At 46.8% G+C, this 25402-nt stretch overlaps 4 protein-coding genes and 1 non-coding gene across 8 annotated transcripts; 3 read left to right on the top strand and 2 right to left on the bottom strand.

Annotated features, from left to right (window-relative positions):
- The first annotated feature begins 1640 nt into the window (after positions 1 to 1640).
- On the top strand, positions 1641 to 9574 carry LOC133504138 (zinc finger protein 182-like). Its single transcript, XM_061826364.1, has 4 exons — positions 1641 to 1794; positions 2397 to 3356; positions 5083 to 5166; positions 8411 to 9574. Exons 1-4 carry the CDS (start codon positions 1740 to 1742, stop codon positions 9364 to 9366), a joined length of 2055 nt encoding a protein of 684 aa, XP_061682348.1. The 5' UTR covers positions 1641 to 1739; the 3' UTR covers positions 9367 to 9574.
- Positions 3401 to 6555, bottom strand: LOC133500487 (uncharacterized). 4 transcript variants are annotated; one of them, XM_061819219.1, is made up of 5 exons: positions 6233 to 6555; positions 5526 to 5669; positions 5101 to 5247; positions 4634 to 4762; positions 3401 to 4510 (listed from the first exon to the last, which is right to left on the bottom strand). In XM_061819219.1, exons 1-5 carry the CDS (start codon positions 6456 to 6458, stop codon positions 4065 to 4067), a joined length of 1092 nt encoding a protein of 363 aa, XP_061675203.1. In that variant the 5' UTR covers positions 6459 to 6555; the 3' UTR covers positions 3401 to 4064. The 4 variants fall into 4 exon arrangements, with proteins under 4 accessions (XP_061675203.1, XP_061675208.1, XP_061675217.1 ...); XM_061819224.1 differs by having other exon boundaries at positions 4634 to 4741; XM_061819233.1 differs by lacking the exon at positions 5101 to 5247.
- Positions 6770 to 6888, top strand: LOC133504292 (5S ribosomal RNA). Its single transcript, XR_009795927.1, has one exon. It is a non-coding gene; the product is annotated as a 5S ribosomal RNA (ribosomal RNA).
- A 3731-nt stretch (positions 9575 to 13305) lies between the features above and the next one.
- On the top strand, positions 13306 to 17078 carry LOC133503941 (gastrula zinc finger protein XlCGF8.2DB-like). Its single transcript, XM_061825966.1, has 2 exons — positions 13306 to 13515; positions 15986 to 17078. The coding sequence occupies exons 1-2, from the start codon at positions 13467 to 13469 to the stop codon at positions 16873 to 16875; spliced, it is 939 nt and encodes a 312-aa protein (XP_061681950.1). The 5' UTR covers positions 13306 to 13466; the 3' UTR covers positions 16876 to 17078.
- A 900-nt stretch (positions 17079 to 17978) lies between these two features.
- On the bottom strand, positions 17979 to 24201 carry kifc1 (kinesin family member C1). The gene is made up of 17 exons (XM_061825952.1): positions 24101 to 24201; positions 23878 to 23965; positions 22793 to 22892; positions 22501 to 22554; positions 22336 to 22419; positions 22011 to 22191; positions 21639 to 21804; positions 21348 to 21515; positions 21154 to 21267; positions 20991 to 21077; positions 20675 to 20878; positions 20404 to 20571; positions 20146 to 20284; positions 19921 to 20060; positions 19299 to 19372; positions 18674 to 18749; positions 17979 to 18526 (listed from the first exon to the last, which is right to left on the bottom strand). The coding sequence occupies exons 2-17, from the start codon at positions 23953 to 23955 to the stop codon at positions 18482 to 18484; spliced, it is 1878 nt and encodes a 625-aa protein (XP_061681936.1). The 5' UTR covers positions 23956 to 23965; positions 24101 to 24201; the 3' UTR covers positions 17979 to 18481.
- Positions 24202 to 25402: the final 1201 nt, after the last annotated feature.

Below are 25402 nucleotides of genomic sequence, written 5' to 3'. Positions count from 1 at the left end.
TTTCGTCACCGCTTAACCTCACGAGGGTCGCGGGGAGCGCCGGAGCCCATCCCAGCTGTCAACGGGGCAGGAGGCGAGCGGGGTAAACCCTGAACCGGTCGCCGGCCAATCACAGGGCACATGGAGACAAACAACCAATCACGCTCACAATCACACCTAGGGGCAATTTAGAGGGTCCAATTAATGTTGCGCCACCGTGCCGCCCACCACTGTAACTTTTTCAATGAAAAACGTTTCTCTGCTTGCATCAAGCCTGTCACACCCGCCCCGAGAGCCGCAAACCCGCACATAAAAAAAACTCCAGGGCCGCACTATCATTTAATTTTCATAGTAAGGTGGGAGCCACAAAATATCATCTGGGGCGGGGGGGGGGGTGGGGGTGCCGCAATTGGCCCGCGGGCCGCAGGTTTTAGACCCCTGTCGTCGACTATACAGCGGACTCGTCAGTCCAGTGAGAAAATAGTTTTGAAACACTTCTCGGCTCTCCGTTGCCGATATCGATCTTTCAAACGGATGAAAACGGGCGAGGCTGCTTTCGGATACGCGACTCGACCGTCCAATCAGAGGCGAGCGTGGCGACGTCGTCGTACGTCGGAGGTTCTTTTCATTTCTCTGCATCCCAAACGCGCTTATCAATGGAGGTGGCATTTACAGAGGCCGATAGCAGGCCTTGATCACACGCCCGCGCGCGCGCGAAAAGAAAAGGAGGCCTTTTCACAACATTTTTCAAATCAAATTGACACGTCGCCGACTTTGTGTGCGTGTCTGTGGTGGATGCGAGCGCAGTGTAACCGGAGGATGTTCCTGACAAGCGTTCTGAAGAAAAATATGGTTGTGCTCATGAGCAAGACACACCTGAGCAGAATTATATATATATATATTTTTTATGTATGTAAATATTTTTTTTCATGAAAGAAAAGATGATTGAGCGACCCAAACACATTTGTTTCAGTTGAATCCAAAGTCAACTGTAAATGATACACACAAACTTTATTTATCCAGTTAATTAAAAATAATATCTAGTAAGAAAATACATTTTTAATTATGTACTGTCTGTTCGTGGCCATTATTTTTTTTTTTTTTTGCCACAAAGTTGTTTTATTTTCGTTTTATTTTGTGATGTATTTTTTTTTAAATAGTGGTTGTCTTCTCGCATAACCTCTCCTCCCAGCAAATAAATAAAAATAAAAAATAAGCATTATCAGAAATTGTGAAGACAAATTTTGACATGATTGACCCAACAAAATGATCAAATACGGTACATATTACCATCAAAACAAATGTAACGCGTGGTGATGACGTCATACTTTGGAGAGCGCGAGGATCTTCTGGGGGTGACATAGTTATAAAAACAATACATGCATTTAATAAATATTCTATCTTTACCATTTTAATTGTACATAATGTTGACGGTATTTAAACACGCCATAATAACGTAAAATTGAAGCACTTAAGGCTTTTTTGTGGTTCTATTTTCAATATAAAAATATTACTTGTCATCTATGACTACATTCAATACGCTCACTGATGTCAATGCACTTAGGTACTAATATAATAATATTACTTTCTTTATTAATCAAGTTTCGATGTATTTATGGAGACGATATCATACTTCGGCGCCATGATTGTTTTATGTTGAAACGTCTAACCGGATATCCACGCACGTTTACTTCCTGATCCGGCAGTCGCGTCGATGTTGAGACAAAACAGTGAAAAATACGATTTTACAAACACAATAGATGGACCGACACTGGACGTTCCTTTCAAATTACCAAGCGGAGGCCGTGGTCGAAGGTTTGTGAGCCCGATAAAAATATGAAATATCGCAAGCATTGACGAAGCTATGCTAAAGCTAGGCTAAGCTTTTCCTACAACCTTTAAAACTGTTAATTTATGACAAATTCCTTGTTTTTGACACACATGGGAAATAAAGCGGATTCTGAATTATAATGGTAAGCCTGTTTTCATGATATTGAACATATAAGGGATTTTTTCACATTTTTAAACACAAAACTGCAAAATTTTAAACGCCACAGTATTGAACGTTCAATATGTTATTTGTATTCCACGTTTATGCTGTATTTCCCTGACTTAAAAAAATGAAAAAAAAATGTATACACACACTTAGAGAGCGCTAGGTCTACATTTATGGATACCGGTACTTAAAAAAAACACAGGATCTTGTTATTGTAACTTTATTTTGTGCGTAAAAAATTATCACGGCGGAGCTTTAAGGCAAATATTCTGCTTCAACTTTATTTTTTTTTAATTAAACGGTCAAGGGCAGCGACCCTCGTGAGGATAAGCGGCAAAAGAAAATGGATTTAGGGCTAAATTATCAAGAGCTTCTGGAATAATCGCTGGTCAACGGATGTTCGTGTTTTTTTCTGTTCCAGCACCCACATCAGATGTGTTAAAGGTAACAGTTGTGAAAGAGGAAGTGCAGGAGCGTCTGTTGCTCAAGCAGGAAGAGGAGGAGTGCGAAATCAGCCCAGAGGACGCTGACGTCGCCAATTTCAGCGTGAAGCGAGAGGATGACGAACACAAAGAAGCCCATGGGCCACATCTTCATGAGAACGGCGGGGCGGATTCAAGTGATCGCGTGACCACGCAAGCAGACGCCATTTTGGCTCCACTGTCAGATTATGAAGAAGAAGAATCTCCTGATACGGCCGAGCGCGGCAAAGAAAAGAAACGCTTGAAACGTCCCGCTGAGCGTAAAAAACGTTTCATATGTCGCGAATGCGAGAAGAGTTTTGTCCACGAGCGGAATCTTGTAACGCACACGAGGATCCACACGGGGGAAAAACCTTTCAGCTGCTCCGTTTGCGGTAAACGCTTCAGCCAGAGTGCCAATCTGCTGGCTCACGGCCGCGTCCACACGGGCGAAAAACCTTTTTCGTGCTCGCTCTGCGGCGGGAGGTTCTCTCAGAAGGGACATTTGATGAGACACAAAGCAACGCACCGCCGCGACAAACCTACTCCGTGCGGCGTCTGCAACGCTGATTTTTATCACCGATCGGCGCTACTGGAACACATGAGGACGCACGCCAGGGAGAAACTCTTCTCCTGCTCTACGTGCCCCAAGAGATTCTCCAGACGCGGGAACTTGCTGACGCACATGCGGACGCACACGGGGGAAAAACCTTTCGCCTGCGCCCTTTGCGCCAAAAGCTTCTCCCAGAAAGGTCACCTGGCGACGCACGCCCGGACGCACTCGGGCGGGAAGCCCTTCTCGTGCGCGTCGTGCCCGAAACACTTCTCGCAGAAGGGGCACATGGTGTCGCACGCCAGGACGCACCGCCAAAAAATGAAACGCATCCTCGTCATCGCCGATTCTCACGTCAGACAGATGTGCTGATCGTGGGAGTCAGTCGCTAATTACATCATTACTGGAAAAAAAAAATAAGACGTCATTTTAATAAGCTTGCAAATTTCAGTTCAGAAAACATTTTCAAAAGTTTTTAATTTCTTTTTTTTAATATATAAATCACTTCCTACTTCTAAAGTCGACACTTGTGATTGTCTCTCTCCGGTCATGTGCCGGTCTGTTGTGCTCTCAAATATGACATTTTTTTCCAAATATGACCACGAAGCACTGCTCGTGGTGCAAATGTATTAGTTTGTCTTTGAAACACTTGACATATAAAAGACTACTGACTGTTGAACAGTGTCATTATTATCATTTTTTATCATTCATAGAAGATTCACTTTGTTGACAAAATGGCGCCCATTTGCCATGAGGTCAACGTGTCTTATTTTCCAACATGGCGTACACATAACGCCGCTAACTAGTCCATTGTCGCTAATTCTCGTGGTTCCTCACAATCATTCACTCAATAATTACTCCCTAATCACAGGTAATATGTAAATATTAAATATTCCAGGCAACGTATACTTGCTTTAAAATTGTTTTGGTTCCCCTTTTGTTAGCGCGGCCGCTTCGATGGACGTTGACGTGAAAATAAATGAGCACTGGCTGCCGCGTTGCCGCTCGCGCTAGCTAGCTAGCTGTTGGCTGGCGCGCGTGCGGGCGAGTTCTTCCTGGGGGTGGGGCTCCTGGCTCAGATGGTGCAGGATTGGTTTTTCCGCGTCGGGTCAGGCAGGCTTTGGAACCTTCCGGCGCGCAACCGCCGGCGTGTCTGACGAGGGCCGGCATCCGCTTGAAGCGTTTCCTGCAAATGGAGCACGCGGAGGGTTTTCCCCCAGTGCGGTTCCGGATCCGACGTCTCTGAAATCGCGTCGCAGTCCGCGTGTTTGGCGCCCCCTAGCGAGTCAGAGCAGCGTGACTCCGGCCCCCACACTGAGTCATTTTCAGTCATATCATCGCGTGGCTCCTCGTGACGCGGCCAATCGGCTTCGTCTTCGCTCTTCACTTGGACCTCGATGATGTCCTCCCGGGAGATGCTGCAGTCTTCCTCTTCCTCCTTGACGCCGATTAGCCCAGGCTCCTCCTCTTCCTCTCCGACGCCTCGGCGCTGCGACTCCTCCTCTTCGCACGACAGCGCGGCTGCAACGCAAACAAACAAAAAAAATGCGGCGTTACCTTGAGAATGTACACGTTTGCGACTGAAACTATTTGTTCCGGCGTGAATAAAAATAAAAACGAATCGGGGAAGGCCGCCGGCCTCACCGTGGGAAGCGTAGGCGTGGTCTTGCTCCACCGTACTCGCCAGCCACGCCTCCTCCGGGCAAGTCAACAGGAAGTCAACCATATCGTGACGGACATCGACGGCGTCCCCTACGGGCGAGAAAAACACGTCTTGACGGTCAATTAGATAGCAAGTCCTCGTGAAGTATTAAAGCAAGTTTTTTTTTTGTCCTCAGACAAAAGCCGGTTCTGACCTCGAGGCCATGTTAGTGCCAAGGAACCGTGTTGAAGTGAGCTGAAGAGCTTCGTTAAGACAACAGCAGTGCTTTGGCATCTTTAAGCAAAATATTTGTATTTTGTGTATCGCAGCCAATAATGCAAAAACTGCCGGCGACAAAAACGAGTACACCACTGCGTGAAAATGCCAAAACTGGTGGATTGCTAAAATGCAATTTTTGTTTCTCCCCATGACTGACATTGTGAACTTTAAGGTGAAAGGTCAAACGTACCAAAGGAGTTCCACGAGAATCCGGAGGGGGCGGCCCCGGGCCTGCTCCGCGCCAGCTTCGGGGCCCGTGCGAAACGGCGACCGGTCCGGGCTCGCTCCGGCACCCGGACCCTAAAATCGGGGCGGACGGGGTCCGGGCTCGGACGACCTGCGCGGTGATTAAAATCGACGGGCGTAAATTCGAGTCAAATATGGATAAACAGAGATCAACTGTTAAGTACAGTTCGGTTGTATTTAACTTTGAGTACAATTCTGGTTGTTTTGAACGATTCAAGTACAATTTTTAAAATCGCGTTTTCTGCTTTTATAATCGGAGAAAAATTCAAAAAAATTCCACGCCCCACGTCTTCCACAAACCCGATGACGGACGACCGGTTCCCAGTTTTTCCGTAAATCCAAATCCGCTCTACACGTTCTTTCTCTTACCTTCCCGGTCTCTCGGACGATCGTGTCGCTTCTTGCCAGGCTGAGATTTCGGTGTTGTATCGGGAAGTGACTGACGCTCGGGTGCCATCTTGAGGGAGGGCGCCCAGTCCGGATGAGTCACTTCGTACAAATTGGCTTTACAACCTGCAAACGAAGGGAAATATTCGGTACGAGTACACATTGCGCTCATGGTCGAGGTCACGTCATTGGTACTGCGACCGGGAACATTCAAAATTGCCGATATCAACATCCTCAACACAACCTGAAACGATATCTGATGAAAATCTTCATTTTAAAGTTACAGTACCAGTCACATGACCTATCTGATCCATTGTTATTGTCAACGAGAGGACTTCCCCTTTAAATAAGCCTAAAAATTTGATTTGTGAAGTAAAACAACCGTTTTTGTACATTTCTACCTATTATTAAAAAAAAATCATTTATGAAATCTTGTACATGTTTAACCAGGAAAACTTAATCGTTTGGCACCAAAAACATTGGTTATTTAAAACAATGGACAGGTTTCCAATGGCGTCACTACAATCCGAAATTAAATATCTATTTTTACCGTTCTCTGACCTCTACGACACACAAGATGGCGGAATTGGAACCCTATCCATAGCTAAGAGGTTGACGTCAGTAGAAAGGAGTTATTGTCGCCTGCGTGCAAAATATGGCCGCCGTACGACTCCCAAAGTGCATCGTACCTGTTACGAAATGATCCGAGCACACTTTGTAGTGTCTCTTCGCCGGGTCGGGAGTGAATCCAGCTCGGTTGATCCTCGACAGCCACAAGTTCCGTCGCTCCGTCGACAGCCGCTCAGTTTGGCTCCCCTGGTTGACGATGACCTTCGGGATATCGAAGTACTTCCGCTTGGCGTGCCCGGGCTGAGCGCGGTTGGTACAGCCCCAAACTACGCACGTGTGGCCCATTTTTACCCGACGAAAGGGGCTCGCTTGGTCGACGTCAACGCTCCAATTGCTTGGGACACACAAGATGGCGGACAAGGCAAGCTTGGGACTGCTGTGACGTAAGCGGAAATCTATGTTTTTTTTTAACTAGTTAGTTAGCTTGACCGCAATGCGCTCTCCCTCCATTTGAAACCTTCAAAAACGTTTATGGTGGATTAAATAATCACAGCTACGAGCCCCCGCAACAACAACAACAAAAAAAAAACAACATTGCATAAATCAAATAAATATATAAATATACTTTAAGTAACATATTTTCCTACGTATCAATCGCTTACGGCCATACTACCCTGAGAACGCCCGATCTCGTCCGATCTCGGAAGCTAAGCAGGGTCGGGCCTGGTTAGTACTTGGATGGGAGACCGCCTGGGAATACCAGGTGCTGTAAGCATTTTTTTTTTGTTCTGCATTTTAAAAAAAAAAAACTTTTAATTTACACGTTACTGCAATTATTTATATTTACACGAACAACTGCGGTGAGAATAAATGACAACGCAAAGCATATTTAATGGAGACCCGCACTACGTCGCCGGATCACCGATATATAAAATCCAGAAATGTTCACCCGCAAGTTATCATTTTTTTTTAATACTTTTCATTTCAATAACGGCATTATAAAACCGTAATACACACTACACGTTTCTACAGAACTCTACGTAATAATATACATATAACATTATATACATGCAACATGCATAAATACAACATATATTATGTATCAATTATCAAAGTATGTCCCATCATATTCATTGTATACATATTACAAGAATTAGAACTACACATTTAAGATAAACTTAGAAACTTGAGCAGAACAAAATGAAAGGACGGGAACACATTATGTATCAAAATTGGAGATTGCATGAACAATGTTGTCTAGGATGTGGTTTTTTGTTTTAAATTTCATATTCGCAATAAAAAACGTGAACGTGTAGCTTGTTTGCTAAAAATAACAAGTGTCGTGGCAATTTCCTGTCCTTATTTGAAGGAAAAAGCTGCTTGATTGACTGAATTCTTGCTTTCAAACACGCGAGAGATATAAAAGAAGAAGGAGTTAAGAACTAAATCGTTTCGTTCGTTATTTTTACCGAATAATCCTCTGCGTAAAAGATGGGCAAAGCCGTTTCCGTTTTCTTTTGAAAAGGCGGCTGTAAACAACGGTCCGACTTCCTGTTTGGCTCGGCTAGCTTCCCGACTTTGACAACGGAGAGGCGAACGATTCAAACTTGGCAAAGAAATGGACAAATATCGCCATTTGGCTTCACGTTTGAAGCCCACCTCCAAAGTTGAAGGTTTGTTTTCGTACAAAACATTTTTTTTTTTAACTCACGCACTCGGGACTCGTTGCCAAGCTAACGCTAATGCTAGCAGGCGCGCTAGCTGCTGCTGCTGCTATGTATCGACACAAAACATAAAAAAAAAAACTGAATTAATATCGACACATAATCACGTACACACGTGGTGTGATGTTGTTAATGTCACAGTACACGACAGTGGTTCGTCGTTAATACACAAAAGTGTTTTTATCCTTTTTTTCCCCCCAATATTGAACAGTTCTGTGCAAAAGTATGTGGTCACTAGCTTTGATTTTATAATGATCGATTAATAAATAATAGGAAAATGAATAGCCACTCAAAATAGGGAAAAAGATGGGATGGGTGAAGATGGGATGTGGGAGGAAACCGGAGTGCCCACCCGGAGAAAACACACGCAGGCACGGAGAGAACATGCAAACTCCACGTGGGCGGGGCCGGTATCGAACCCGGGACCTCAGAACTGTGAGGCCAACGCTTTACAGCTGAGCCACAGTCCCACTTATTGGAGGGTGTTGGTGTCAAATTTACAAAATGTTCTCATTTTATTTTAGTCATGGAAAAACTTTGTTTTCTAATTTAGTTCACTCGTGTTTGTTTCAGTGTTACCGTCAGACGTGCTCAAAGTGATCGTCGGCGAAGACCAGCAGCAGCAGGATTGGCGTTCCAGAGGGGGGCAGGAGGTGCCGCCGCACCCCCGCATTAAAGAAGAAGAGGACGAGGGAGACGACGGCGTCGCCACGCTCCCCCCGAAGAGAGAAGACGACCACGACGACCAAGACTTTCGCGACGGCTCAAGCGACGCGGACGGGGACTCCGACGGCGGCGACTCAGACGACTCCAAGGCGGAGGTGCCGTCGCGCGGCGCCGGCAAAAAGCGCTTGAGCTGCTCCCGGTGCCGCCGCAGCTTTGACAACAAGTACCAGCTGATGCACCACACCAGGACGCACACCGGCGAGCAGATCATCTGCGCCGTGTGCGGGAAAAACTTCTCCAGCAAGAGCAACCTGCGCACGCACATGGGGACGCACTCTGGGGAAAAACCGTTCACCTGCTCCGTTTGCGGCAAGGGCTTCTCCGTCAAGCGGTACCTCGCGTCCCACATGAAAACGCATACCGGGGAGAAACCGTACCCCTGCTCTGTGTGCGGCTCGGGCTTCAGCTACCGCATGTCGCTGGTCCTCCACATGAGGACCCACACGGGGGAGAAACCCTTCGCCTGCTCGGTGTGCGGCAAAAGCTTCTGCCAGAAGGGGCAACTGAGAGCGCACACGAGGACGCACACGGGGGAGAAACCCTTCCCGTGCGCCTTCTGCGGCAAGACCTTTTCCGAGCGCGGCCACATGATCTCGCACGTCAGGTCGCACACGGGGGAGAAGCCGCACCCGTGCTCGCTCTGCGGCAAAACCTTCGCCACCAGGAGGAACATGACCATACATCTGAGGACGCACACCGGCGAGACGCCGTTCGGCTGCAGCGTTTGTCACAAGAGGTTCCCGCACAAGTATCAGATCACCAGACACAAGTGTACGAACGCGGGGGCTGACGATGCGCAGTAGTGGACCCGGACTGGAGGACCTTGCCCCAACTTCAAATTCTGCCCATTTTTTGTTTCCTGTGCTGTGAGCCAGATTTGGGTTATGAACAAGCTTTTCTTGACAGTGTATCTGTCACTCAAATGCAGTCGAGAAAATAAAATAGAAGCGTTTCCCATGTTGTCTGTCCTTTTCGGGCGTTTTGATTTATTGTTTTCTGTGAAAATAAAACAAAAATGTACTGCTCAAAAAGAAAGTTAGACTCTTTTCTTTCACTAGTTTGCTGCTCGTCATAGATTATACATAGAATATTTGTTACGGTTTTGGAAATAGTCAATTGTTTTGCATTACATTTAAAAGAGCTGTCATGCGAGACTGGGTAACAACATGGCGCCGTTTCCTCTCACTGTCCACACTTCATCTTTGAGACCAAATCATTAATAAACATTTTTTCAAGTATTCAGAAAATACAGATGGCATAAGATAGGAGGGACAGTCGCAGAAAGGTTATTATCATAATTATTACTACTAGGAGTCGTTGTAGAAGTAGTAATAGTTGTAATAATATAAAATGTCGGATTATTTTGTGTCTTTGCTGTGGCGGAAACGCATACGGTGAGCGTTTCCGGTATGTGTTTCAAAATAAAATCTATCAGTCAGGCCTCTACATTGGTCAACGGCGGCTTGGTGAACTTTTGTCTTATTTTGAAACGCCGCTACCGGATAAGAAACACGCTGGTAGGAGCATCAGCAGAAAGAGAGAGAAGTAAAACATTGCCAGCGTTTCTTTTTCCAACCAGACATGGAGCAACGCCCGAATCTGGATTCAAACCCCGAACCTAAGTTGCAAAATGAAGGTTTGTGGAGCTTTTTTTGTGTGTGTGACCAAAATGCTTTTTACGAACATCACGCACTTCGTTAGCCGTAGCTGCTAACGAACTGATGCTAATCTTTCATTTGGTCAAAAGTAGCACTTTCGACATACGTGGGAGTTTTATTATATTTATTATATTTCCGTTCGCGTACTGGAAAAATAGGATAGTAATATAAAGTCTCATGAAGTACTTTTGTTCTCTATTTCGTGTTTAATTTTCTTTCAGTGAACAGTATCGCTCGTGTAATAGATAATAGCAGGCGTGTACTACACGCTTTTGAGTTTCCGGATTAGAATATGGTGTTTTACACGATAGCGTGAGTACAAAACTGAACAAATCATTATTTTAGTTGAGTCATCTATAATTTATCTTGATTGTTTTTTTTTAATCCAACAATGTCCATAAATTCATGGTCAAAATTGCCGAATCTGCCGTTTGGTGTTTGAAAACAAGGGTGAGCTACAAAGTGCAGTACCGAGCCTCATCTGAGGGGGGCGTCATGTTTTCATTTCGTGACTGGTTTGGTGCCGAATATCCTTCAGTAAATTGGCAAAATTGTTGATAAATGTTTTCTCAAGTCACAGCAAATGTCTGGAAATGTTTATTTATTCAGATTCACCACAGATAATCATAATATTATCTTTTCAGACTACGGAAATCAGAAAGAATTTGCCATTGATGGGCAGAAATTGCGGGGATTCGAAACATTAGATTTTTTTAACAGGATCTCTGAAGGATTAATCGATGACCGAAGTGCTGGTCAATTTATGTGATCATCGATGAGTTGATTCCGCCCAGTCGGCGAGCGTTGATGCGATGTTTGTGCGTTTCAGTGTTCAAGGTGGTCATTGTGAAAGAGGAAGAGGAGGAAGAGGAAGATGGGTTCCGCGTGAAAAGCGAACGAGAGGTCGAGGGCGAGCCGTCGCCGACGGGCGACCGCACCGGCGCCAAACTTCAAGGCGCCGGTCTGCGTCCCCAGGAAGCCTCGTTCGACTCTTTCGGGCCAGGCGCGGGCGAGCTCGCCCGGTCGCGACCAGACGACGCGCTGGCGTGCTCGCAGTGCGGCAAAATCTTTTCGTCCGAGCCGAACCTCAAGTGGCACCAAAAGATCCACGCCGACAAACTCTTGGCCTGCGTGGTTTGCTCCAAAAGTTTCCGGAAGCGCTGGGACCTGGAGGTGCACTTCCGGGTCCACACCGGGGAGAGACCCTACTCGTGCTCGCTGTGCGCCGCCGGCTTCACCAAAAGCAACGCGCTGGCGCAGCACATGCGCACCCACACGGGCGCCAAGCCCTTCCCGTGCCCCGTCTGCGCCAAGAGCTTCTCCCAGAAGGGTCACCTGACCAGGCACATGCGCACCCACACGGGCGCCAAGCCCTTCTCGTGCTCGCAGTGCGGGCGGACCTTCTCCGAGAAGGGTCACGTGACCCGGCACTTGGCGGTGCACTCCGGGGAGAAACCGTTTGCCTGCTCGGTGTGCGGGAAGAGGTTCTCGCAGAAGGGTCAGGTGACCACGCACATGGTGGCCCACACGGGGGAGAAACCCTTTCGGTGCCAAACTTGCCAACTGTGTTTCACGTGGAACTCGCAGCTCAAAAGACACAAGTGTGCGGTACACGATAGCGCCACCTAAGGAGTAACAGTGCTGCCTTTTTTTTTATTATCCTACATCCAGTTAAAACAGATTGCGAAACCATAACAGGTTGTTTGGATAGAGGGAGATCGGAAACCGGCCGCTGGTGCTATTTCAATGACTTTATTGAACAAACAATAACAAAATACAGTGGACGGCCTCACCGCACTCCGCAATCATTGGTTCTCCATTGCTCAACAGGCCAGCCCCGCCGTTTAAAGGCACGCACGCGGTCAGTGTCACAAATGCTCCAGTGTAGAATGTCACTATGCCAAACACAAGTGGGTGAAAATCACACCTGCATCTCACATGCCACATGCATATATTGTATGCCAGGATTAAAGTATATGCATTAAGGTGGTTTTTTTTTTTTTTTTTAGGAAAAAATAAATACAATAAATACTTGTTTACTACCCTGCTGGTTTTGTTTATTGCGGTTGTTGTCCGGTTCTGGTACATTCTAAAAGCCTTTTTTTTTTTTTTTTTTTTTTTTTTTCAAAATATTAATGGGAAAAAAAATCTAGCTTCATTACTCTAAGGAAATAATCCCATAATTTTTTTTGTTGTGTTACTTTGTACTGCATGGTGACATTGCATCAAGCTGTGGGTAACAATATGGCGCCTTTACATGACTCTGGCAGTCGCTGTGGAGAGGAATCGGACCCAACCACAGATAATGAAAGTCTGCAGATAATTAATCCCCATTTTAATTATATTGGGGAAAAAAAACATTTTTTTTAAATATATTAAGGATGTACAAACTGCCAATAAGTATTTTTTTGTGGGGGTTCGTCCCACTTAGAAAAAAAATAAATATTATTATTATTTTTTAAATATCTGGAAATGACAAACAAAAGACACGAGTAAGTGAATCCACAACTGCACTGGATATGGATTTGGAAAAATAAATAAATTGATAGACTGACATTTTACTCCTCCCATGAGCGAAGTTAAATTGGCGGTGTTATTTTCCATAAACATTTTTTTTATGTACGAAAGGGGGCAGTGTGGAGCAGTTAAAAAGAAAAGCCATTCCAAACCAAACAAGAAAAGCAATTTAAAAAAAATGGTGCCTCGCGGATTATGGTAACTCATAAATATTGCTTGAAAACATTACGGTAATATTTGTTCACTTATTGAGAACGCAAATCAAAATTTTATATAAAAAATGTACGTTTCTTTCGGCCTGCCCGTAAGGTTAAACATTAGTAACATTATTAAAAAGTTACTATTTTACAATGATGTGCATGCAGTATGAATTATAATATGTCCAACATGTGCAGTGTATGAAATATCTTACGTTTATCTTATGGTAAAAAGAAGAAGAAATTTGTTTAAAAATCAAAAAGCCAGAAATTAAAAAAAAAATCAAAGTGTTTACCGAAATTGGTCACCACCAACCAATCAGAATGAAGCGGATGTATGAGTATTTCCGGGTCGATATCAAAAGAAATTTAGTCGACGCCCCATCTCGAAGTGCAAGGCGCTACCAAAAAAACGTCTTACTTTGAAATTCAATTCCGGAAACCAGAATGGCGAATATAAAAAGACGAAAATTAAAAAAAGAAGTCAGAAGCAAAAACGGAGCCGACCCAACGAGAAACTAACAAAAGTCGATGGACCAGCACACGGAACAGTTTCTCCATCCTGAAGCCAGTTTGAAAGGTGAAGCTTGGTCATATTTGTTGATTTAAGAACGTAGCGAAGTGTCGCTGCTAAGCTAAAGCTAGCCGAGGGGGACGCGGGCACGCTGCTGGCTTCCGCTCCTAAATGATCACTGTTGGGGGCGAAATTGGTGGCGGCAGGGTGGAACCAGTGGTTTTGCACGTCTGCTTCACAGTTTCAATTTCTGGGTTCGACTCTCTTCTTTCTGCCAGTCCGGCTTGCCCCGCGACCCAAACGATTAAGTGGGGAAAAAAAAATGGATGGCTGTCACGTACGCGGCTTTATCCGAGGGTTAATGTTCGACATAATTCTTTTTACAGAGGCGGGAGGAAATTACATATTTGACGGTCATGAAACTGAAGTGTAGATGTGCAGCCATGACGTATCAACGTATCGACAACTAACTTCTTATCAAATGATTTGACAAGTATTTTGTTTATCAATTCCTTGTTTATAGCTTTTGAGTAACTTCAAACCATCTGAATTTTTGCAAATATTTCTCTAATCTTCTGTTAAATCAACCGTTTTGGATCAAAATGTGACATTTGCAAACCATCAATTTATAACATCGTTTGAGCGTGAGGTGCCTACGTGGTGGTGGCCTTCTACTCAAAAGCTGTGCTGATTTCAAACAAAAAATGATGTAACGTGGCCATCTAGGGAAAATATATATATATATATATATATATAGAGAGAGAGAGAGAGAGAGAGAGAGAGAGAGAGAGAGAGAGAGAGAGAGAGAGAGAGCTCGTGCACCTATGTCATAAAATCATGTGACTTTTGTTTACGTCGCCATATTGCCTGTCAAGCTAAGCATTCCTCATCGCTAAGTCGTTTGGAGACGACACGGAAATACGTCTTGTAGCGCGACGCCCGGAGTCTTGTCCCATACAGTCAGACATTTAGAAGGTGAAAATAAACGACGGTACGTGGATAAAATGAGATAAACTCAGCACAGGGGACCCGTATTTAATGCCGGAGTCCATGTTTTCGCCGATAAAAAAAATCGGACTGTTAATTGACCCCTCCGTAGAGGGCACTTAACCACGGCTCCGGAAGTTACGTCACCCCACGTGTGCTAACCTCAGACAAACAATTAGCAAAAATGGCGGCGCAGGAAGAAAAGAGCGAAATTGTCCGATTTACCATCTGATTTCTCACTCGCATTCTTAGCGAATAGTGAAATATCGTTGAAAAGCAGACAGCAGGGCTTCAAGTATTTCAGCGAGGCGTATTTCAATGGTATTTCCATGCATATCGACGGAGAAACCGTCGATAATAGCGCGAGATCTTTGCAGAGTCAGAGAAAGACCGAGAAGCCACATAATATAATATATTATAACCCAAAGACGAATTCGTCATTGACAGTTTCCTATTTTCGTGTTACATATCACACTTGTGTGCAGAATCTGCATAGCCGTTTGTGAACCGCCGTATGAAGGAAAAAAAGAAGGCGAGGCTTGATTTACGAGTTGTTTCTCTCGTTTTCTTTGTGTAACGTCACGCCCTCCCCTCAATAATTATTCTTGAATTAGTGCCGAACCCACGTCAGTCCCGACAGAGTACGACAAGCACTACTTTATAGTGTCCTCAAACATCCTTCCTTCAGTCTTGGTGTCTCGGTGCACGTCGAAGGCTTTTAGGACTCGCTAGTCCGGTTTAGCTTAGCTCGGTAGCCGCTAACAGAGACACGTTGGTGCAGTCAGATTATCGCAAAGTATCGCTCAACACAGATCAAGTGTGTCAATCATTCACACGTAGCTATGTTATGCAAGTGAAGAACTGCTAATTCATTTATATGAGACATGTATTGAAAATCAAATATAGGACTTACGTTCGTGCAAACATATCTGTTCCGGTTGATGGATTCAGTTGATCATGCGGTCTTCCACAAAGTTTGATCCATCAAAGACATTTTTGGTACTCGGTCTTCGGTTTTGGAAAGGGTACCAATCGGACTCCACCAACTAGCCTTTCAGGATACCTGTCGTCACGATTACAAAGTCCGTGACTACACCTCTTAATCATATCTATTTTTAAAGAACCCAAATACGCGATGAAACGCCAACAGAAGCTATACTGGACCATGCAACGTTGTCTGAGCTAATAGCGGACGCCAACAAGGGGCGTGGTTTTTGCAGATCTCTGGCCTCTGATTGGTCAGTGACGCGGATTGCGCAATATCCACGGAGGGGTCAATTGGCTTCCGGAACGCGTGTTCGACGACACGTTAACCTTTGCCGGAATCCATCGACGGTTCAATGTCCCCCACAATTTCGAGCGGATATTTTTGACCTCCAATATGGCGCCGTGAAAACGGTGACGTCACGTGCACGAGCTCGATAAGCAGGTAGCAGTAAGTGGCTAGATTACAATCGATGAATATGAAACACGCATGGCAGTTAATATCTTTGTCTTTGGTTGATTTCAAAATGTTATTTTTATATTTTTGTGTGTGTGTGTGTTTTAGTTTTACCACCAGACGTGCTCAAAGTGGTCGTCGGCGAACACCAGCAGCCAGTCGAGGAAGAGGAGGAACGTTTGCTCATTAAAGAGGAAGAGGAGGAGCACGACGTCAGTCATGCGGATGACGACATCACGCAGTTGCACGTCAAGTCTGAGGACGAAGCCGATTGGTCGAACGTCAGCGGGGAGAATGCACGTGCGGAGTCGAGCCGTCACATGACCGCACCGGCGGACGACGGAGGCTCGGAGGCCGACTCGGTTTTGGCTCCGCTTTCGGACTGCGAGCGAGCGGAGGAAGAAGAAGAATCCCACCCCGACACGGACGACAGCGACGGCAGCCGAGAACGCCGCCAAAACCGCGACGGCAAACGTTTCAAATGCGGCGTATGCGGCAAGAGTTTCCCCAAGCGGAAAAACCTGAGCACGCACATGTCCCTCCACAGCGGCGAAGCTTTCAGCTGCTCGTTTTGCAGCAAAGCCTTCAAGAAACGTTACAATTTAGTCATCCACTCCCGCGTACACACCGGCGAGAAACCGTACTCCTGCTCACTGTGCGGCCTCAAGTTTTCCCAGAAAGGAAGTCTGGTGAGACACACGACCACGCACACGGGCCAAAAGATGTTCACCTGCTCCGTGTGCAACGTCAGCCTGTGCCAGCGCTCGGATTTGATCGTCCACTCGCGCATTCACACCGGGGAGAAACCTTTTGGTTGCATACTTTGCGGCGCCCGTTTCTCCCAAAAAGGAAGCTTGGCAAGACACGCCAGGACTCACACAGGAGAGAAACCCTTTTCATGCTCCCTCTGCGCCACCAATTACAGTCGCAGGTCCGCTCTAATCAATCACATGAAAACGCACAACGGCGGTCGGGGAGATTTCGAACCTCCAAGTTGACAATCTGGTCAACAAATGAACACGGCCTTTTGTTTTTTGGTTGAAGATGAAACCAGAACCCACAAAATGGTCACCACAAAATTCATTTGGGTTCATGAATGAACGAACGATTCCAAATGCAGTTGCTTGTGAATCATGTGCGCATTTTTTCCATTGTGCTCCCTTATGTGCCCAAAGTGGAATAAATGGTTTGGCAAATGTGATCTGTGACGGCGTAGAATTTTCCAGAAGGCCAATTGACCCCTCCGTACAGGGCACTTAACCACGCCTCCTGAAGTTAAGTCACCCCACGTGTGCTAACCTCAGACAAACAATTAGCAAAAATGGCGGCGCAGGAAGAAAAGGCTGGAGCGAAATTGTCCGATTTACCGGCTGATTTTTCACTCGCATTCTTAGCGAATAGTGAAATATCGTTGAAAAGCCGACAGCAGGGCTTCAAGTATTTCAGCGAGGCGTATTTCAATGGTATTTCCATGCATATCGACGGAGAAACCGTCGATATTAGCGCGAGATCTTTGCGGAGTCAGAGGAAGACCGAGAAGCCACATAATATAATATATTATAACCCAAAGACGAATTCGTCATTGACAGTTTCCTATTTTCGTGTTACATATCACACTTGTGTGCAGAATCTGCATAGCCGTTTGTGAACCGCCGTATGAAGGAAAAAAAGAAGGCGAGGCTTGATTTACGAGTTGTTTCTCTCGTTTTCTTTGTGTAACGTCACGCCCTCCCCTCAATAATTATTCGTGAATTAGTGCCGAACCCACGTCAGTCCCGACAGAGTACGACAAGCACTACTTTATAGTGTCCTCAAACATCCTTCCTTCAGTCTTGGTGTCTCGGTGCACGTCGAAGGCTTTTAGGACTCGCTAGTCCGGTTTAGCTTAGCTCGGTAGCCGCCAACAGAGACACGTTGGTGCAGTCAGATCATCTCATCTCATGATCTGACTGCACAAACATGTCTCTCTGCGTGACGTTGCACAAAGAAAACGAGAGAAACAACTCGTAAATCAAGCCTCGCCTTCTTTTTTTCCTTCATACGGCGGTTCACAAACGGCTAGGCAGATTCTGCACACAAGTGTGACATGTAACACGAGAATAGGAAACTGTCAATGACAAATTCGTTTGTTCACTCGTCACGGCAACCCGACTTTGGAACCCCGACCTTGTTTGAAACCCTCACCTTGCTCTGGAATCATAATCCGTACATCTCCGCGTATCCATTTCAATGAAAAGGCTAAGACGAAGCAATGATGTATTTTAATATCGTGGCAAAAATAATCAGTTACATTTCTCTGAAAGATAATGCCCACAATATTATTACTAAAGTAAAAAAAAAAGTAGCTGTTAAAAAAAAAAAAAAAATCACAGTAAAAATGAAAACATAATTTAAATTTTCTCTGGATGTGGGAATATTTTTTACTTTTGGTTGGTATATTCGACTACTACGCATAAAAAAAAAAAAGATAAAAGTGATAATGTTGACGTGAAAATCATCCAACGATCAGCCCAACACAAAACCTTGGCCGAGGGTCAAAAAGAACATGCGCATTTATTGGTTTAAAAGAAAACAGTTGCCCTGGTAACGCCGGCGCCCCGCCGTCTATTTCCTGTTGGCGCTGGCCGTGCCGATCATGCAGTCGTTAACCTGCCGGGGGCAGAAGAGGCAAACGGGGTGGGGGGGGGGGGGGCGAGAACTCACGTGAACGGATCTCTTATTTTTTTTTCCCCTACCATTGAGTGTCAGAAATAAATTCCACAGGGGGGTGGGGGGGGTGGGGGGACGGGCGCTCACCTTGCTAGCGAATCGCAACGAGTTGAGCGTTTCGCCGAAGCTGTCCGGCTCGGGCGAAATGTTGACGAACATCAGGCTGCAGGGGGGGGGGGGGGGGGGGAGGAGAACGATAGGTTTAAAGCGGATTTCAAAATCTAAAATGACGCATTGCGATCATTTAAAAAAAAAAAAAAAATTCCATTGAGATAGGGGCAGAAAATTCTCCCAAGTGCAAATCCATCCATCCATTTTATTAGCCGCTTATCCCCACAAGGATTGCGGGAGTGCTGGGGCCTATCCCAGCTGTCAACGGGCAGGAGGCGGGGTACACCCTGAACTGGTCGCCAGCCAATCGCAGGGCACATAGAGAGAAACAGCCAATCACAATCACACCTAGGGCCAATTTAGAGTGTCCAATTAATGTTGCATGGTTTTTTTTTTTTGGGATGTGGGGAGGAAACCGAAGTGCTTACCCGGAGAAAACCCACCCAGGCAGAGGGAGACCATGCAAACTCCGCACAGGCGGGTCCGGGATTGAACCCGCGTCCTCAGAACTGTGAGGCCAATGCTTTCGGGCCGACTCCCCCGTGCGAAAAAAATGACTCAACCGTGGCCCCGGAGCCCAAACGCCGGCGTGAGGACTCACGTTTTGCTGTTCCCGCCCAGGCATCCCTGCAACAGGTACGTGAGCTTGGAGTTCCGGTACGGAATAAAGTTCTCCTGCAACGAAAACAAGGCAGAGGCGTTGACATCATCGCGACCCGTCCAAATTTCATGTGTTCATCTCGTTATTTTTAGCATATATTTTCCTCTTTTTTGTTTTTTTAGCCTGGATCGCAGGGCGGTTAGCAACATTGTTTCACTTACAATATATATATATATATAGATATATATTCATAAAGAAAAAAAAATATGCGTTGACATCGCGACCCATCCAAATTTCATGTGTTCATCTCGTTCATTTTAGCATATTTTTTCCCTTTTTTTGTTTTTTACCCTGGATCGCACGACGGTTAGCAACATTGTTTCAATTATAAAATATATATATATTTTTTCATGAGGAAAAAAATACGCATCGACATAACCCGTCCAAATTTCATGTGTTCATCTCGTTATTTTTAGCATATTTTTCCCCCCTTTTTTGTTTTTTTAGCCCAGATCGCACGACGGTTAGCAACATTGTTTCAATTATAAAAATATAAATATACACACACACACACACACATTTTCATAAGGAAAAAAAAATACGCGACGCTCGCTCCACTGACCTTGTTGGCCAGCGCGGTGATGACGATGCCCAAGTTGGAGAGCGAGCCGTTGATGGACGTCATCTCTTTGAAGCGCTCGCCCTGGGACTGACTCTTCAGCATGCGCTCGCTTCCGGCCAGGTCCACCAGGCACAGGGTGGCTAACGCCAAAAACGGGCGACAGTCGAGACGTTTGTCGGCGCAGGAAAAGGGACACGAAGAGAGAGAGAGAGGAAATGTACCGACATTTGCATCTGACGTCCCTGCCCGCGTTGAGCCCCTCGATGTCCAGCTGGAAGACGGAATGAGAGCGAGACGAGCGGTCGTTTTGGGACGTCTGGGCCGTGGAGCGGTTCTGGTTGGCCAAGGCGATCAGGCGCAGGACCTGAGGAGACCAGAGAGTCCGACGTCAGCCGGGGGGGTGGGGGGGGGGGGGGGGGCTCAGAAATATCTGCAGCTCACGTACGGGTCGAGTGAGGCGAAACCCGAACCCCCGAGCGGTACCTGGTCCTCGCCGGAGACCTTCTGGTAGGTCAGGTTGGTGACCGTCACCCCCCCGTTGCTGCTGGACTTGCGGATCTCGTGTTCGGGCCTTTTGCCGGCCTTGCCCGCGTACAGCAGGTCGCGCAGGCACTCGTTGTAGATCTCCACGAAGCTGGCCGTGAAGGAAAACTGGGGGGGGTGTCAAAGAGGTCAAATCGCACCTTGATGGGGGGGGGGGGGGGGGGGGGGCGGCACACACATACGTTCCTAGACAAACGTGGACGGAACCGACCTCCCAGCCTTGCGCCGCGAGCTTCTGGGAAGCTCGGAAAATCTGCTGCACGGCTCTGGGAATGACGCCGTGGCCCGAGTGGCCCCCGCCGGGGGCCCCCTCCATGGTGTACGTCTTGCCGCTGCCCGTCTGGCCGTAGGCGAAGCAGCACACGTTGTAGCCGTCCAGCGCCGACTGCACCAGCAGGGAGATCTCCTCGAATATCTGCCGTGGGGGGGGGGGGGGGGGGGGGGGGGGGGGAGAAGAAATATCCAACAGATTATCCCAAAAGGGGGTTGGGATGAGGGGGGGGGGGGGGGGGGGTCGTTTTGCTCACTTCCTGCTGGGACGCGTTGGGACCGAAGACGTGGTCAAAACTGAAGGTGTAGTTCTTCTGGGTGTCGGCACTTTTGCCTGTGTGTGACTGAGTGAGGTGACACGCATTATTCCCGCTGCCATATTGCATATTTTTGATACACATTTCGGGCGACTAGTCAGACCTCTTCTGTTTTGGCCAGCGTGATGGCCTTGTTGTCGTTGGCGGGCAGCTGGATGTGGTCGCTGAGGCCTCCGTCCACCAGGGGGCGCACTCTGCAAAAGACCCTGATGTTGCCCTGTGAACCAAATTTGGGATTGAGATTTTGTTTTGCGGGCGAGCGGTGAATGGCGGCGTTTCGCCGGGCGGGGGCGTTGCCTTGAGCTCCTGGACGGTGTTGTGGAGCCGCCGCCGCTCCATCTCCGCCGAGTGGAGGTCGTCCTCCAGCCGGGCCACGGCGCCCCTGAGCGACGACGCCTCGTCCTCGGACGCCCGCAGTCCGGCCTGCAGGCGCGCCATCGAGGAATCCTGCACCGACAGTTTCATCTGCGGGGAGGAGCCAAAACGGGAACGCTGAGCGGCCTTCAGACTGAATTCCGGATTGCGTCGCGCAAAAATCCGATTTGAAATCCTTGTCTTAAACAAAAAAAAAAAATTAAAAATCGTCACCTTGAGGGTTTGCAGTTCCGTCTCCTGACTGTCCCGCAGCGTCTCCATCACCCTGTGCTTATCTTGCAGGTTTCCGAGCTCCGCCTGCAGGGTCGCCTTCTCGCTGCTGACCCTCTCCAAATCCTCCCGGATTCCGAGGAGGGCCTGGAGATTTTCCTGGTATTCACTAGGAAAAAAAAAAAAAAAAGAATTGAACAAACTCATCAATCTTCATCAATCTCAGTGTGCCGCCTCACTGGCCAATGTCGCCCTCTGCTGGCGACCGAAGGTAACGTCACAACTCGTCTGTCTAACTTAACCCTAACTTTGGCTCGGCTGTACGCGTGACGTCATGCGACCAGACCCGAAAAACTGGTCGGCGGGCGTTTGTACCCGAGGTCCTTCTCCGCCTGAGCCAGTCTGGACTGGGACTCAGCCAGGGCGCTCTTCAGGTCCTCCTTTTCCTGGGTGACTGATTTCATTTTGCCCCTGTAGTCTTGGAGCTTTCCTTTCATGTCGCTGACCTTGCCCTTCATGTCCCAGGGGAGCCTGCGAGTCGGCCCGTCGGCGCCACCTAGGGGGCGACATCACAGTCCGACAGAAGACACCCCCCCCCCCCCGTCACACCGATGAGCGGCGAATGCGACAAAACTAGAAACAAAAACCGTTCCGGCTGTGGCCGAACGGATCAGTCACCCGGCCCCGGCGTTGTCTTTACCCGCTTTTGTGTCCGTGGGGGCTGCGCCTGCTGTCATTTTGCCTCCCCTTGCCGCGCTCGATGCCACGGGTGCTTTGAAGGCACCTGGAGGGAGGGGGGCAAAGTTTCCAGAATTATGCCGCAGATCCGCGTGAAGCCTTGAATCGATAAATCAGTTCTGCTCACCTCTGGAGGGAGCGCCGGCCACAGTTGCGGCGCCGACGGCTCGGGTCGGCCTTGCTGCGGAGGGAACACCCAAAAAAAAAAAAAAAAAAAAAGAAGAAGAAGAAGGGGGGGGGGGGTTGTCAAAATACATGCAACTATTTATGTATCATGTGTATTATGTACACAGAATCATTGCTAATCTTAAAATGATCCAAATAATTGTCATGACAACAGTAAATATCATTTCTGAAGGCAAATTATGAGGGTGAGATCTCGAGCGAGAAGGACCGCACAGGACCCGGGATCGACTCACAAAGGGGGGGCCTGGTGGCTGCTACGGGTGCCCGCCTGGTGCCCGAGACCGTGGCAGCAGATTGCGTTTTCGGGGCCCCAGGCTCCTTGCGGGACTTCTTCTGCCAGGGGGGAAAATGCCAAACGGAACCTTTATGTTGGTCATCAATGGCAGTCACACAGCTTTTGATTTTGTTTACGGTTCATGTTGTTGTTCACTGTCTGCTTCACCTTTATATGCCGACGATTTTATACGAAAAAGCAATGTTAATATTTTCCCAAACTTCATCAGTGGATAAGCAAGAAAATACATTTTCTGTTCATTTTTTTGATGAATTTCATAATACAGAACTCTGCAAATTGAGTTTGATTTTCAAAAGCGTTTAAATTTTGTCTGAAATAGGACATCGCAGAGACAACTAATGAACAATGCGTTTAGCGAGTCCTTATTTCCAAAAATATATCGAACTTATTGACTTTAAATTGAATGTTTTTATGACAAAAAATGTTTACTTTTTTCCGATGTTATGATGGTAGTGCTTCTCATTATATTTTGGGAAAAATATGATTTCGGGCCCTTGGTAATATGCAAGGTTTCTTGCGAGTCACGGTGTTCCGTCTTTCCTTTGCACTTCGCCTTTTTTTGGCTTACCAAGTCGTATTAAAAATCCTTCATGTGACCAAAACTGAAAAAATGTCAAGGTCACACGACCAGTTTTAATTCCACATGTCAAATTTTGAGGAAAAACCCCGCCATAATCCAACCTGTAAACCATGTCCTCCTCACATTTTGGGAGTACCAAGATGGCGGCCAAGTGGCCTCAACCATTCGATCGGTCTAAGGGTTGTGGCTGCTACGTCATAACATTATGACGACGTGAATTATGCTCAGTTTTCACCCTTAGAAAATAAATGTAAGTATACTGTACGTAAATCTGTTTTATTTGCTTTCTGTGGCCTTGAAAACAGCTCGAAAATGCCTTTATTCTCTTTCATCTTTCCTTCATTTGATTCGGGGTTGCTCGTTTTTATTTTATTTTATGTTTTGGGGTGTGATTTTTCAAAGGGGGGGGGGGAGAAAAAGAAAAGTCTCGACGATGGTTTTACCTGAAGAGGCTGCGAGATTTGAGAGTTTTCCGTGCTGGCGAGAACTCGCTTGCTCGCCATGACGGGCAGTCTAGACATGCTAGTTTGCCTTCGGGGGGAGGAGACAAAAAAAAAAAACGGGTAAATTGTCATCAAAACGTCGCTTGGGAACTTTTCAGTCGTATTCCACGTAACGAAACCCCCTTAGGAAATGTTACTTTTTGTAGGAAAACAAAATAAATACCTTAGCTGGAGGCGGAAATGTCCTGACGTGCGTTCGCGTTCAACTCTCCGGCAGTTCAAAATTTGAACTTCGACTGTTTTGCGGGCCGCCGAAGATGGAGTGTCGTGATTGGCTGAGCTGAAAAAAAAAACACGCCTCTACACCATTTTTAGAAGCTCGTTTTGCAATATGAAATACACCGCGCGGGTGGAAGCAGAACGCCCAGCAATCACCGAATGAACCTTTTAATGCGTTCACTCATTCACTAATATCATCTTTTTAGGGTTTGGCAACCATGTTAGGGTTATGTCACGTTTTTTCAAATTTTTTCAAAAAAAGGTTGTCAATATTTGGTGTTCGCTGATTTTAAAATAGGAAGCACCGCCCACCGATGTCGTGATTAAAACATGAAATCCATTGAAACACAAACGCACCTCACGATGATGGCGTCACCGCTTTTGAAATACAGTTGAGCGCTTTGGTTGCCGCATATATGTTCAAAAAAAAAACAATATTTGGTTGCCACATCTGGGCCCAAGTATTTGAAGTCGTCCACCTTCGCTATCTCTTCCCCCCTGGAGCTTCACTCTTTCTGTTTTACTTCGGCTAATCTCCCATTCCTCTCCTTTCCATCTTTTTAATCGTTCCTCCGCCTGCTCCCTGCTTTCACTGCCGATCACAATATCATCTGCGAACATCATAGTCCAAGGGGATTCCAGTCTAACCTCGTCTGTCAGCCTATCCATTACTACCGCAAACAGGAAGGGGCTCAGGGCGGATCCCTGATGCAGTCACACCTACGGCACACCTCACCATTGTTCTGCTGCCCTGCCCTGCTGTACTATTCTGACATGTTTCTCCGCCACACCAGACTTGCGCATGCAGTACCACAGTTCCTCTCTTGGTACTCTGTCCTCAGCTTTCTCTAGCCCTTTCTGACCTTCTCTGTACTTTTCAGTTAGCATCCTCAAGGCAAATAATGCATCAGTGGTACTCTTTCCCATAACTTCACCGTGTGGCCCATCCACTTTATTCCTCTACAAATCGCCACAACTCTGGACGTCCCCTTTGTTCTTAAAAATGGGATCCGACCACAAAAGACTCCACGAACGGTACAACGTAACACTACAAACGCACTCACCGCAGACGAAAATCAAGGTCGCCTTGTGAGCCAAACACGTAGCTGGGACGGGCTCCGGCACTCCTGCCGCCCTTGTGAGGATAAGCGGCTAAGGAAATGGTTGGTTGGAATCCAACAGAGCGCGTTTAATGCTGCGTCGTCGAACTCGGGGGAGAACAAAAACAAAGCAAGGCTCGGAGGGG

This window comes from Syngnathoides biaculeatus, chromosome 1, assembly GCF_019802595.1.
Source record: "Syngnathoides biaculeatus isolate LvHL_M chromosome 1, ASM1980259v1, whole genome shotgun sequence".
In the NCBI taxonomy this organism is placed as follows: Eukaryota; Metazoa; Chordata; class Actinopteri; order Syngnathiformes; family Syngnathidae; genus Syngnathoides; species Syngnathoides biaculeatus.
Note: the sequence above shows the minus strand (reverse complement) of the source record. Positions and strands in the feature narration are given on the sequence as shown.